The sequence below is a fragment of the Aspergillus multicolor genome, assembly GCF_047715735.1.
Source record: "Aspergillus multicolor strain CBS 133.54 unplaced genomic scaffold BDW74scaffold_53, whole genome shotgun sequence".
Lineage (NCBI taxonomy): Eukaryota > Fungi > Ascomycota > Eurotiomycetes > Eurotiales > Aspergillaceae > Aspergillus > Aspergillus multicolor.
The window spans coordinates 2,508-16,130 of record NW_027396004.1 but is presented as its reverse complement, the minus strand read 5'-3'; the positions used below and the strand labels follow the sequence as shown (position 1 = coordinate 16,130).

General features: G+C 51.8%; 4 protein-coding genes across 4 annotated transcripts; all 4 read left to right on the top strand.

Annotated features, from left to right (window-relative positions):
• Positions 1-2,059: 2,059 nt before the first annotated feature.
• Positions 2,060-3,357, top strand: BDW74DRAFT_183931 (uncharacterized protein; the record flags this gene model as incomplete). The annotated part of the gene is made up of 4 exons (XM_073730651.1): positions 2,060-2,273; positions 2,326-2,405; positions 2,473-2,849; positions 2,961-3,357. The coding sequence occupies 4 exons, from the start codon at positions 2,060-2,062 to the stop codon at positions 3,355-3,357; spliced, it is 1,068 nt and encodes a 355-aa protein (XP_073577915.1).
• A 1,677-nt stretch (positions 3,358-5,034) lies between these two features.
• On the top strand, positions 5,035-6,597 carry BDW74DRAFT_171654 (DUF3176 domain-containing protein; the record flags this gene model as incomplete). Its single annotated transcript, XM_073727349.1, has 4 exons — positions 5,035-5,131; positions 5,165-5,509; positions 5,583-6,433; positions 6,469-6,597. 4 exons carry the CDS (start codon positions 5,035-5,037, stop codon positions 6,595-6,597), a joined length of 1,422 nt encoding a protein of 473 aa, XP_073577914.1.
• An 871-nt stretch (positions 6,598-7,468) lies between these two features.
• On the top strand, positions 7,469-8,193 carry BDW74DRAFT_171653 (NAD(P)-binding oxidoreductase; the record flags this gene model as incomplete). Its single annotated transcript, XM_073727348.1, has 2 exons — positions 7,469-7,618; positions 7,681-8,193. 2 exons carry the CDS (start codon positions 7,469-7,471, stop codon positions 8,191-8,193), a joined length of 663 nt encoding a protein of 220 aa, XP_073577913.1.
• A 985-nt stretch (positions 8,194-9,178) lies between these two features.
• Positions 9,179-10,761, top strand: BDW74DRAFT_163844 (uncharacterized protein). The gene is made up of 3 exons (XM_073726162.1): positions 9,179-9,307; positions 9,361-9,987; positions 10,049-10,761. The coding sequence occupies exons 2-3, from the start codon at positions 9,521-9,523 to the stop codon at positions 10,725-10,727; spliced, it is 1,146 nt and encodes a 381-aa protein (XP_073577912.1). The 5' UTR covers positions 9,179-9,307; positions 9,361-9,520; the 3' UTR covers positions 10,728-10,761.
• Positions 10,762-13,623: the final 2,862 nt, after the last annotated feature.

Here is a 13,623-nt window from a genome sequence, read left to right as displayed (position 1 = left end):
CCTCGAAATTTGCCGACGTGACTCTGCGGGGACAAACATTGCTTTAGCAGCCCATCCCACGATTTTGACATTGTTGTGGGCACCGCTCAAAGCTTCTTCGCTTAGGTATTGCTGCGTGTGAGTGGTCTTGGCGCACAGGGGCGAGACCGAGGTTCCAGTAGGGTGGTAACATATTCCAATGGGACAACGGCTATTGTCATCGTCTGCGAGGAAGACGGATATGCTTCCGGCTGTTTGTGGTAGTAGTCCAGAAGGACGTGTAGGACACGTTCATAACATATAGATGCTAATAGCTGCCTCTTATGTGCAAAGCAGGCGAGGCTCATGGTTGGACAAAGGCCTGTCTGCATCACTGTGCTGATGTCAGCCTCGCTGGAATTATAACAACCAATCGGGCTTGTCCACATGTTATGCGACTCACTGGGACAGTCGAATAGCGCCTCATATTATTGTTCATCAATTTCCAAGAACTTCAGAATGGAGCGCACAACAAGAGCACTTTCCCCTCACAGCTTTCTTTTCCAAGATGCAGCCCAGGCGTCTACCGTACCAAATGAATGGGAAATGCAAGTCTAGCCAGTCAACCAACGGTCGGAGAAAAAAGCGGTTGTCGTAGCACAGGGCCAAGCGTGGGACAGTCAGCGTCAGACAAGAGCCAGGGTAGGACAGAGCTGCAGTGGGCTGCAATCAGAGTAGAACTGGGAGTTTGAAGAACAGTGGTTAGAGATGAGTAGTTAGTAGAACAGCGTACTAAGTAGCAAATGCTAATACCACTGTAATGCCGTGTGCTTCGCCAGGTGAACTAGGGCTAATTGTTTTCACGATGATAGTAGATTACCTGACTTTAAGGCGCCTAGGCACCGCGGAAACATCTTCAGTCAGGCTAAGGCTGGGTTGAGCAAGGGTAATCTGCAGCTAGGGTGGGGGTGTGGGAGGAAGCGGACAAAGGGGCCCCAGATGATATCTTCCGAGGTCCTATCACTGCGCTCTTTTTCCGGCTGCATCTCGTATCAAGGCGCTAAGGGAGACTTTGAGATTAAATTCTCTTATTTAACTCAGGAGATGGAAGATAGAAGTGAAACTGGGCTTGACCCAAAATAGTCATTGGGGTACCAGGTATGAACACAAGGAGCATTACCGACGTGGGAAAGTAAGCACGTTGGCCATTAACGTTAGCCGTTACGGGAGTAAGATAGGTAATCTCGGGTAATACTTCGGATCCCAGATGTCACCATAGACGGGGTCGATCTGTTAATCAGGGTTCGGTCCACGGAGTTTCAACCTTCGCTTCCGAGTATGCAAGCCCCGGCCGAGAGGGTAATTGACAGACGGATGAGGCCGTTCAAAGCGGATCAACGTCAATATCTTGATATTAAGCCTCTGCTCCATCCTTCAGCCTGGAACCAATGTTGCACCAGCTATAATACTGGATCAGTTGCTGTGTAACTGTCTGAAGAATGCCACGACAGGCAGCAGTGAGAGGCTCATCGGCCTCGCCTGTTTAGATGGACTGAGTGAGCGTGCTGAGGGAGCAGCGTATACATGGTACCTACCAAATCCCCCCGCCACTCTGGCATTTTAGGCATGTCTCAAATGCTGTTTGCCTCTCATAATAGCCTCTCCATTATAAAGCTTCTTCTCCACCATTCTGCACAAGAGCGCGTTGCATATATCGAGGCAGTTACGGACGCCAGCAGCGGCTCATAGTGCCACTGCAGACTACCAGGCGCTAGAGGATGGCCTTATGCATGATATGAACCAGTATCAATGCGCCCAGCACCCACCAAGTGATCGGGGGCTCACATCGCGCATCTGCCTATCAACCCATCAAGCAGAGTAGACACGGAGAGTTAGACCAGTCACTGTTGCAGACCTAGCGATATCACGCCATACTAAACCGTTGCACACTTTCTGACTTACACACTTGCCAAGCATCAGCCGCAAGCGTGAGACGCACCCTTGAGAATATAAGCACATCCGATCGACGAATCCATCGTCTGCCCCCTCATGATCATGATCGATCTGCCATCCAAACTATATTCATTACATTTTCGACCACATGGAAGATCCGCCGTTCCCTTATAGCGGCCTCGAGACATCAGGAGGCCGTGGTTGCTTCGTTACCACGATTGTCGCCCTGGTCATCCTCTGTGCGGGCGCCGTACTCCGGGTTTGGGTGCAGGTCAAGCGCCGCCGACCGGTCAAAGCGCACGATTACTTCTACTTTGCAGGATTCGTCATGGCGATCGCATACTCAACCACCTTTCTTTATGGTAGGGATACTTCTTAGCACGGTTCGAATGAGCTCTTCTTACTTTGCACCAGCGATATATCCTCTCGGGCTTGAGATGTTCGATTATGAGTTCGCGGCGGTATACCCCAATAGGGCTATGCGGCTTTTGAAGGTAAGCTGAAAGCTTGCATGGTCCTTCTGTGCTGCTCTTGAGCCGCCTGTACTAACCACAATGCCAGCTCATCACCACCAGCCCCATTCTATGGGCGATAGCAACAACCCTCGTGAAGTTATGTCTACTAGGCCTATTCTGGGAAATCTTCACCAGGAGGCGAGACAAATGGATTATCGGGGTGATCGCCGCTCTTAGTATCATGCTCGGGCTTGCTGGAGTCCTCCTCGGGTGTCTCATGTGCCAGCCGTTTGCGTACAATTGGGACAAGACCATCGAGGGCGGACACTGCGGGAATAGCGATGCGATGCAGCTCGCCCTTTCGTGGGTAAACATGATCATCGAGCTCATGATTATCCTCCTCCCGACATCGATTCTCTGGAAGCTTCAGATGCCCTGGAGGTCGAAGGTTATACTGAACATCGTCTTTAGTCTGGGTCTTTGGTACGCGCCCGGACGGCTATCGTCCATAAACCCTTTCTATTTTAACAAGTATCTATACGCAAAGCCTCACCGCTGATCTTGTACTGACTTTGCTTGTCTTCTTCCCCACAGTGTCTGCGCAATGAATCTTACTCGGATCATACTCGTCTACCTGAGGGACCGCACCGGGTTTACCTACTCGATTTTGCTGACCGTCCTCCTCTGCACGCTAGATGTCAACATCGGGTTGATCTGTGCGTCGGCGCCCACCCTCGCCTCGCTGGTGGTAACAAGGAGAGGTGCCAGTGACGAGAACCGGTCAACTCCGTCGCCGGTCATCAATAGTTTCGCACGGCGGAGGATGAAGCTCAAGGCACAGCTGTCTAGGAGCCAACGAGCGCGCGGGAATGAGATTAGTCTGCTGTCGATGACTACCGACGATAATGATCTCACGTTACAGGACACGAGCGGGGCGGGGAGGTCACTTGGGGCAACGAGTTCGGTGACTGAGGTTCCTGGAGAGGTTTAATTACTGGCTTTTAGATTGTAAAAGTACCTTTGTTGGACTTGCTAGAAGTTATGTCGTATTGCATTTCTCAACCAGTATAGGATCCACTGACGAGCCGTTTGATCCAGGCCAGGTTGTTTACGAATGTCCTTAAAGGTTCCTCGGCGCTGTCGGTAGGAGCAGTGATTATGAGGAGGCACCGAACTTAGGGCTACGGGATTTGATATCCCCCATATGTTGATTCATTGTGTGCTTAAGGCAGTAGATGTAAGGAGAGACATTAGCCATCGAGCCTTCTCGCTTCAGTAGCGATGTATATAGATCTAGCAACCTCTTGATTATCTATTGATCACCCAACTTTATAGAGATCCGAAGACTTCTAGGAAAGTTCACCTGTCGCGTTAGTACATCCCACATATATGGGCTGACTAACATGGCTAATTGGCCCCATCGATCTTCCTGACATGCAGGCGAGAGGGGGTGTCTGCCTATATCTGGCATTGTACGGTGCCGAGAGATTGTGTGCTACGAGTGTGTGCTAGGGCAAATCCAGCCTACTAGCACTCTCAGCCGCATGGCAATGTCGCACGGGACTCGTATTACAAGACAGCTCGGTGGATTTAGAGCCCGTAATCACCCTATCCAGAAAGGAGAACGTTGTAAATTGTAGGCGCCCGCGTGCTATAGGGGTATACAAGGTGAGTTCATTCAGGTCAAAGGCAGAGGCAACGAAACAATTTCCCCATCTTGTTCCCTGCCACAGAGCGTCTGGCGAAAGGATTTGCAACTTGGCCAATGCTCTGACACGCCCAGACTTGGGGGGCGTGTTACTTCTCCTGCTCTGCTCTGAGAAGTAGGGTATAGTCTAGAACCCTAGCAATTAGCTTGCTTTCTCATGGCCAAATACGTCAATCTGTCAAAAGCACAGGTGTACAATGACCCCTCCCCCAGATGTCTGTTAGCCTCTTACTTGAGACATGCGCGCTTGTCAGTTACATGCTAGCCCTGCTTTCGCGCCCGAGTTCGTGCTGTGCGGCCCAGTCTATCCATGGCTGCCGTATCATCTGTACCTCATCATTTTTGGCCCTGATCGGGCGTGCATTACCAGACGACGACTCGTAAGCGTCCTCAACCTTTGGCTCGGTTTGTACTCCCTAGTTGTTTGACGGGCTTCTGAGCGGCGACTCTGCCTCATGCACATACGGCTGGCCAGGCCGTAGTTACACAAGCGTCAAGTTGGCGCCGACTGGAATTAATCCTCCGGCCAGACAACTTGAGTGGAAGAGCGTCCCTGTAAGTTACAAGGTGACAAGTTCCATGCCTATAGTCTGCTACTTTAGACTTGATGCAGGTCGAGAGGCTTGCCGGCCGGCCATTGGATGGCTGTAGGGAGCGTTTGTATCAATAGAAATGGACATGCTACTGCCAGGGTCTCATCGTAAAGCTCGCAACAGCCTTATACCTAGGTATGCCCGCGATACCAAGATCGATGGCATTATCCTTTTATTTTGGTTTGCCTTAGGCCCATCGCTAGTCCAAAGTTCTCTATCAAGCAGCCTCTTCGACACCACCAGGTCGTCACCATGGCCTCACCCAGCAATAACCCCAAGAGCTACAAATACGAGCCTGCCCACCTTTCAGAAGTGGGCTCTATCAACTACACACGGCACTTTGTGCTATCTCCAAGTGAGTGGCTGTATGAATCGCAGTTCAGTTCTCGCCTTGGGCCTTGTCATCGCCATGGGCGTTATCTTCTATAAAATGGACAACAAACCGCTCTCGAACTGGACTTTGGGTATCTGACTTAATTCAACAATCTCCATCTTAGCAACAGCGTGTGCCATGGCACTGCTGTACAGCGTCAGTGCATTTTTCGCACAACCCAAGTGGCTGTATTTTAAGAATGCGCTGCGGAAACTCTCTCACCTCGAGGTCTTCCGCGAAGCAAGTCATGGTGTCTGGGGCTGCCTTGTGCTGCTTACCACTATAAGATGGAATCTTGCTACGGTCGGCGCTCTCATCAAGATTTTCCGCCTCGGGTTGGGGCCATTGGCCCAGCAAGTTATTGACTATGAGCAACGGAATGTGCACTCCTCTTCCAATAAGGCCGCTTTTGGCTATGCGTACAACTACACTCGTGGTGTAGACAGCCAAGTTGGAAATTCGGACACCAGTGAGCGCCGTGCTAATCATGCTATTGCTATTTCAGCGAAACGGGCAAAGCTAACCTTAATGCCTCCTGCCAGGCATTTGCCCACAGGACCCCGGTATGCAGTCCGCTGTTTATCAGGGACTGTTTGGCATCAAGACTCCCGAACCCTTCACCTGCCCCGGTGCATGTTGCTGGACCAAATCCTACATCTCACTCGGCTTCAGAACAGAATGTAGGAACGTTACTGAGGCAACATTGCAAACGAAAACTTGTGGTCGCCGCATCAGCTGTAACAATGAATGCAACATGACAACACCAGCTGGCCTGGGCCTCACGTCTCACCATTCAAAAACCGACTCCGCGACACTCTACGCCATGAACGCAAACTTGCCTAACATCGAACGACGCACAGTGTGGGAAGGCGACCTGCCCGAAGTCATGCGATTCGCCATGTTCCGGTCTACCTGCGACTTTTATTTCAATATGTCACACCCAAACATCACGATCTGCTCTCTCTACTCGACCGCATACGAGTACACGGGCGTCCGAGCCAACGGTAGCACGCTATCTATTGCCAGGCGACGCGAGCTGACCTTTGGGACCGCGAATCCCTGGCAGTCTGACCGCATAATTAATAGCATCAACCACGCGCCGCTATACACCAACGAGACAAGGCACGACGGCGTGCAGATCCCCAGGTTGGAGGTGGAATTTGCTAGCCTGCAGGCACTGGTCAACTTTTTTAGCTCGGACATCTTTGTGACGGAGTGGGTTAATGGCAACATGCAGACAAAAAGCAATGCCGGAGCGGTGACGCCGTCGAGCGGCGACGCCGACATCCCCGCGCGATTCAACGCAATGGCGACGGCCATCACGGGGTATCTGCTCTACGGACCTAATACCCAGACAGCAAAGGGGGAGATCGTGGAAAGCGTGATGTTTGTTGTCATCCGGTGGTAGTATTGCCTGTAATGATCGAGGCTCTTGCCCTGATATTTGCGCTGCTGAATATCGTTATGAATCGGAAGAGCCGCCGGGTTCCTTTGTGGAAGTCGTCGACGCTTGCTTTGCTGGATTGTCAGGTTGATGGGCGCTTGGGTCTTATCTAGGCTTCGGGGAAGGATCTTGATCAGCTGCAGGACGAGGCGAGGAAGATCCGGGCAGTGCTAGATTGATGGTAGATGATACTCGGCTTAGGGCTAAATTTGCCTCATTGTATCATGCTTGCTGTAATTACATGATGGTAGTACTTGAGATCAAATAGTTGCCTTCACCCTGCATCTTTGCTCCGAACCAATTTCAGCCTTTAGTCCTCGCTAAGCTTTTCAAGACCATCTGTCCATGCAGGGTGTGCAGCTCCTATAACCAATAAGGACACCCCGAACCCTACAAGAGGCCTCAATAACGCAAAGCAATTGCGGTAAATGTTATGAATACCTACTGGATATCACATTTAACTGGTCATCATAGGTGCATCTCCTATTTCAAAAGGTGGTGGCGCAGCTTAACAGGGTTGAAGCGTCTAGAATTAATACCAGGGTTTTATATCCTGGTGCTGAGAACTGAATGCCAGGTAGATAAAGACGCCAACGGTGAGACTAACAACTAAACTGACTTAGGGGTCGCTCTCCTCAATGTCCCTGCAGCTTCCCCGGCCCTCATCCCGTAACCACAGACCCGCGGCCTAAATCCCGGACGACCCCAGGTGCCTAGCTGGATGTAGTTAGGGCAAGCTAGCGGGTTATCGCCGCTCCTCTACAGGCTAACAAACGATTTGCCCAAGTGATGTGGGGCATTTATCTGGCTGGGTAGGAGGACTTATAAAAGGACTCTGTACCTACCTACAGTGAGCATCTCAATCAACATTTCTTGCTCTTGAGTCTCCCATAACCGTGCCGAAGCTTGGTGTCACTGTCGTTGTCGCTCTGTTCCACGCCCAGTTCCGGTTGTACGCCGCGGCTGGACCATTTGCGCAGCATCATGACAGGCGAAGGGAAATCAATACTCATCCTCGGTGCCTCAAGTCCAACTGGCCGGCTGATCGTCGAGGAAGCACTCACCCACAATTGGAACGTCAAAGTATACGGTCGGCGGATTCTCCCGCAGCATGCTGAGAACCCTTTGATGACGGTACGTACCTACAACCCTCCACTCGCACAGGTTACTCACAGCTAACCATAAAGCTTGAGCAGACTATAGAGGGCACCCTCGACGACACGGACAAACCGCGCCAGCTGATCAAGGGTACAACCGTGATTGTCTCCGTCCTCGGCCCGTCGGGGATGAAGATCCAGAACACACCCTTTCCCAGCTTCTACAAGCGCATTTTCGACCTGATGCGAGAGCAAAATGTCAAGCGGATCATCGCACTCAGCACATTCAGTGTGCAGCACCCCAAAGACAGATTCAGCCTTGTCTGTCGATTGTTAGTGGGAATGCTCTGGCTATTCGGAAACAGTGCCTGGCAGAATCTTGTTGATGTGGGGCGGACGTTCGATGAGCACGCCGGAGACTTGGAATGGACATTGTTTCGCGTCGGTTTCCTTAAAGACAATGGCCCGGGCAGGATCATGCAGGGGTATGTAGGCGATGGGAAGCTGGGGATGGGAGTGAACCGAGTGGATGTTGCGCGCTGGGTGGTTGAGCAGGCGGGACTCGACACAGCGGAGAACGTGAAAGACAAGCCGGGCATCTCTTCTGGTTGATGCAACGAGTAGTCTTCATATTGTTATAGAGATCCACGCGGTCGTTCGCTGCTGGCAGACTGTATAGGAGGAGGTTGTTGGATATCGTGATCTTGTACTCGGTGTTGAACCAGGAAGACACCAGCATTATGCTTAGTGGAGCTTTTGCGCCAGACTGCCTGGCCAGGTTCAGTACTGGATTCCATTGAGACTCGGATATCTCTGCAAGCCATTTTGTGCATGTCCTTACGACGCGTCCACCTTCAGTAGGCAGTGGTAGTACGCTACACTTGATTCTATATGGTGACTTGCCTAGTCAAGAAAACAATTCTAAGCAGCACGAACTTGCTCGTTATTTGATCAAGCTACATGGGGATATTCTCCGACCAAAGTGGCGGTGTCTTTGCTAGCACTGATCCATTGGGACTGCAGCGATTGTGGAAATACTTGTTCAGTCAATGTCATTGGTGGTGAAATATGTACTACGGCGGAGCTGCTGTATCTAATCCATTATAGGACAAGCGCGCTGTCTTTTCTGCCCTAGCTCTTGATATCACAGCAGGGTCCACAATTTGGCCCCTGGAGGCTCGAGCGGGCGGGCTTCTCCAAATTGACATCCCTGAATCACCTCCGTGCACCTGCTCGACATCCACAAACCTATTAGGTGCGCGTCATGTCATGTTTGAATCACCATTAGCCGGCTCAACCCAGCTCTATACAGCGCAGGTTTGCTTCGCGTGCAGGATCAAGAAACGGAAATGCGATCGGCAATTCCCCGCTTGCTCGCGGTGTCAACGGTAAGACCTACTCCCAGACCTTACGCCACGGTAAGCAGGGCTAATCCTGTCGTGTTCAATTATAGAGCGGACCAGGAGTGTTTGTATGGCATTAGTGTGGATGGGATGTATGGCAAGATCGTCCCTTTTGATTATGGTGACCAGGACAACGCTAGGTATGACCACGATGCCCGGTTAATTCTGAGGCGCTCTCTCTGAAGCGGTTCTAGTTCCGATCACGCTTTTCATGAAGCCGTACAGACAGACCCGCCTGCATCCAAGTTCGGGGCCTGTCGCCGGTGCTATCGATTGAAAAAGCGATGTGACAAGACGTTGCCATCATGTTCAAGATACAAAAGGTATCCATTGTTCCTCTAATTCTTCCTATTCCATCTGGTATTCATTAATGTAGGCATGGTACTCCCTGCGAATATGAGAGACTGCAGCGACAGCGCCTTCTGAGTTCGCAGCATCTGCTTCTCCTCGGTTCGCCCTCCAGAAGCATCGTCCCGCTAAGACTGCCGTATCCGATTGAGTCCAAGCCCTACGTTCCTTTTCTTATACACTCTTATATGTGGTTCCTTTTCGCCGGTTGTAACTTATCTAAAAGAGCCACAGTCCAGGACCGCATGGGCCTCTCTACACTCGCCGTCGAAGCCGACAGCCTTGCGTCCCATCTACGTTCTTCCTGGATCCAGCACGCGATGGGGGATCCGTGTTTGTTTCATGCGACACTGTACGCAGCGTCCGCACAGCTAGACACCCTCCATGAGACAACAGTGGGTTGCCAGACCCCAAGGCCGGTCACCCTCTACCACCAGACCGAGACCATTGTGGCGGTAAATTCGAGGATAGCTTCTGGACACGCCATGACCGATGCGACTATTGCCTCGGTCCTCCTACTGGTCATCACTGGAACCTTGCAAAAGGATAATGGTGCGACGGAGGCCCATCGGTCAGGCCTACTCAGTATGATCAAGATGAGAGGAGGACTGAAGCAACTGGGGTTTGATGGGTTCTTGGCCCGCATGATCCAAATGTAAGAATAGCACCGCTCTGCATCAATATTAAAACTGATCTGATTGACGATCTTCTATTAGGAATATGGTTCTTCCAGCTGTGGTCTTCCACCAGCTAGATGCATTTGTCCTTGGAACCATGTGCTCTCCGGCTGCCTCCAGCAACCTACCTGGTCTCACCCTAGCGAGGCTCGAACAAAGTAGTAATGGGAGTGCGGCTGTGAAATCCCACTTGACCGCGATCTTCGCTCATATCTGGGAACTGTTGATAGCGATTGATTGTGGCGAGGATGCAAACGGGCAATACCTGTTTGACTTTGACACCTCGCGGATTATCCTTGATGGTGAATGGCCGTGGGATAATGCCTTATCCTCGATGTCCAAGACCGAAGCCGGGATGGTAGCAGCATGCCATTTATCACTACGGATTCTCCGGTGGCTGCTCGATGACCGCCTTCCCCCGCCCCGACAGACACAATCCATTGAGATGATGGTAAAGGAGATGAAATTTCATATCTCCGCCACCGACTCGGCGGCCTGGCTTCAATATGCTCCGCACGCGAATCTCTGGGTAATGACGCTTGGGCTGGCGGTGTCGGAGACCGTTCGTGGCCGGCTGTGGTTCCTCATGCATGAGCGATGTGTAGTGATGTCCATGAAGGCAACCCAGCCGGCGCCGCATGAGATGGTGTGGACATGTTATCAATGGCTCAGGCAGTTGATTGATACACGGGCAGTGTTATGGACAGGACATGCGTAGTATAAAATTGCAACTAATAATACTAGGTGATCTTGCGGACTTCTATATAGTATAAGTGGTATATAATCCACTAAGCCATTGAGAAGATAAATACCTTTAAGTTCCTTAACATTTGTTACCTTTTAGCTTTCAATTCACGCCCGTCTCCTACCACTAATAATACCTTGTTGTAAAATGGAGGTCTGCGGATATACTAGAAATATATTGATAATATAGTTTTAAGCTAAAATATGATAGTAATATATATATTTCTGAGATATATTGAAAGGTTTTTGAGAATATACCTTTTTTAATAATATAGTTCAAAAAAAGTTATTTAGTATATATTTTGAAGCCTTACTTCCTAGGGGTTGAACCATCGCGCCCTTGTTTGCGTTCTTTGCCCCCTTATTAGTCCATCGTGCGTGTTCCTGTTCCCTGTCATGCGTGCCCGGAACCCTTTATACTTTCCCCCTCCCCAACCATCACCGGCCCTGCACGGTGATGGTAGCTTTATTAACATAATACATACGCGCGCGCGCGCATTTACATACCTATGCGCGTGTGGAAACCACCTGTAACTCTCCCTTTTTATTCTTAATACTTTTTCTCTTCCCCTCCCTAATCACCACTAGCTTTGCACGGTAATAGTAGCTTTACTAATATAATATATACACGCGCGCGCGCGCGCCTGTATACCTATGCGCGTGTAAAAACCACCTGTAACTCTCCCTCTTAATCCTTTTTTTTTCTTTTTTATTCCTTTCCCCCTCCCCATGCAAACCCACCTTTAAATCCTGCCTGTGTTAATTCTGGACTATTATCTATTCTTACCGGGCTAGGCTATATTATAGCATAAATCTCTTTTTTTATAACCTTATTTACCATGTCTGGATCTGCACCGCTACCCGCTGCCAGTACGCGGTCCCGCCCCAGGCCTTGCTAACCCACCTGCAGACGCACCATTAATCCCATGCTACCGCCAAGACCCATGCGGCCCGCCAGGAGGCTCTTGCCTAGATATTAAAGCAGTTATAAACAAACCCCACCCGCGAACCTGGCTAGTTCCCGCCCCCAGGGGCATCTCCCCTGCCTGGCCTGCCTGTTTACCAGGGCCGCGGCTGCCCGCACTGCCCGTATATTAGCCGCACTATAAAGATAATACAGCAGCACCGCCGTGTAAACTATAAGAAAAAGGATGACCACTGCAGCCCGGGACAGCTCTCCCGCGCCCAGGCCCGCGCGCGGGCCCAGCAGCGCCTGGTAAACCGTGTGGTCCACTGCCAACAGTTATACCGCGTGGGCACCGGCAGCCATTTCTTTAAGGTTACCCCTCTGGCAGCTGGTAGCCAGCGGGCGCTGCCAGCGGGCCTGCCAGTGACCGCGGCGGAGCTGGTCCGCACCCGCGTGGACCAGGCACTGCTGGCGGGGGAGGCGGCCGCGGAGGTGGAGGACAGCCAGGTCCCGGCCCTGGCTACCCACCCGACTAAGGTGTCCCCGTGGCTAGAGCTTACCCGCTGGCCCAAGTACCTGTGGGGGCAGGACCTGACTACAACGGCGCTGCTTAAGTGCCTACCTTACCTGGACACGGAGCCACTGCTGGTGCAGTTTAACGCCAGCGTGCAGCGGCTGGTAAGCCAGGCCTACCACGCTATCTAGAGTGGCCAGATTAATAAGTTTAACTAGATCTAGATTAACACCTTTTACTATAAGCCCCGCGTGTGGAACTGGCCTATCCAAATCCACCTGCGCCTAAAGACCTACTGCCAGTACTGCTAGGTATGGCAGCGCCTGGTTTGCTTTACCCACCGCAGCAGCCGGCCGGACCAGCCTGTCTAGCTCTGCCACTAGCTAAACACTGCCTAGCTGGCCGCGCTGGACTAGATAAAGGAGTATAGCCATGGGCTGCTTGCCCTTGCGGCGGAGAAGGCGAAGGCTATAGAGCCAGTCCGGCCAGCAATCACTACCACCCCTTCACGGGCGCCGCGCATGGTACCCTGGAAGCAGCAGTAGACTACTAGCCTGGCAGTAATCCCATCACCACTAGCTAGCGCGCTTGCCTGGCTTGCACCATATCCACCACCGCCCGCCCAGGCCCAGGCCCAGGCCCCAGCTGCGGCTATTATTACCCCCCACACAGGGCCTATTCCTAAGCCCGCCGGTGGGCCCCGCGAGGCGGCGCTCCAGGCCCGGCTGGACCAGGCCACCCTAGACCTCTTTATCACGCTGCTGGACCACCCCCTAAAGGGGGACCTGTTTAAGAGCACGCTGGTAGGCTTCCTTGCGGTGCTTAAGGTAGATGCCGCGCGCTAGATCTTTTATAATTTATATAGCTATACTAGCTACCTGTTTAGCCTAGTAAAGATGGCATAGATACTGGTTACCCTGCGCGCCGTGCGCGAGGCCAAGGCGGGCCGGGTTAGCCACGCCGCGGATACCCTGGATAAGATGCGCGAGCGCTTCCTACTCTTTAAAGTGCACGCCCTCTTTAGCTAAATCACGCGGCTGCGCATGTATAATAAAAAGATCCAGAATAGCATTACTAGCATAAGCTATATTTATTAAAGTAATAATAAATAAACCCTAAGCTACAAGGACCTGCGCCTAAGCATGCGCGGGCTCCGGGAGTTTATCGCGGGGCAGGTCTCACGGGCCCAGGTAAAGCTCGCGGGGCTCTTCCTCCTGCATAAGAAAAAGGCGCGCGAGGCAGTAATACCATGCCTGGCCCTACACAAGCTATAGGACAACCTAATTAATAACACGCGGGGGTAAAACTTCCTGCGGGACCCGCGCATGTAGAAGGCCCTGCCTACCCGCGGGGACTGCTGGCTGCTGGACCGCGTGCTTGGGGCGGACTAGCTGCGCGAGGAGTTTATAAAGATCCGCCGGATTAGGCAGGCGGACAAGGTGCTCTGGC

Bases quoted from the DNA above. Each gene is read 5' to 3' on its own strand.
- BDW74DRAFT_163844 (XM_073726162.1), top strand. From the start codon at position 9,521: ATGTGGTTCCTTTTCGCCGGTTGTAACTTATCTAAAAGAGCCACAGTC. The intron at 9,988-10,048 runs GTAAGAATAGCA...ATCTTCTATTAG, and splicing joins TTGGCCCGCATGATCCAAAT to GAATATGGTTCTTCCAGCTG.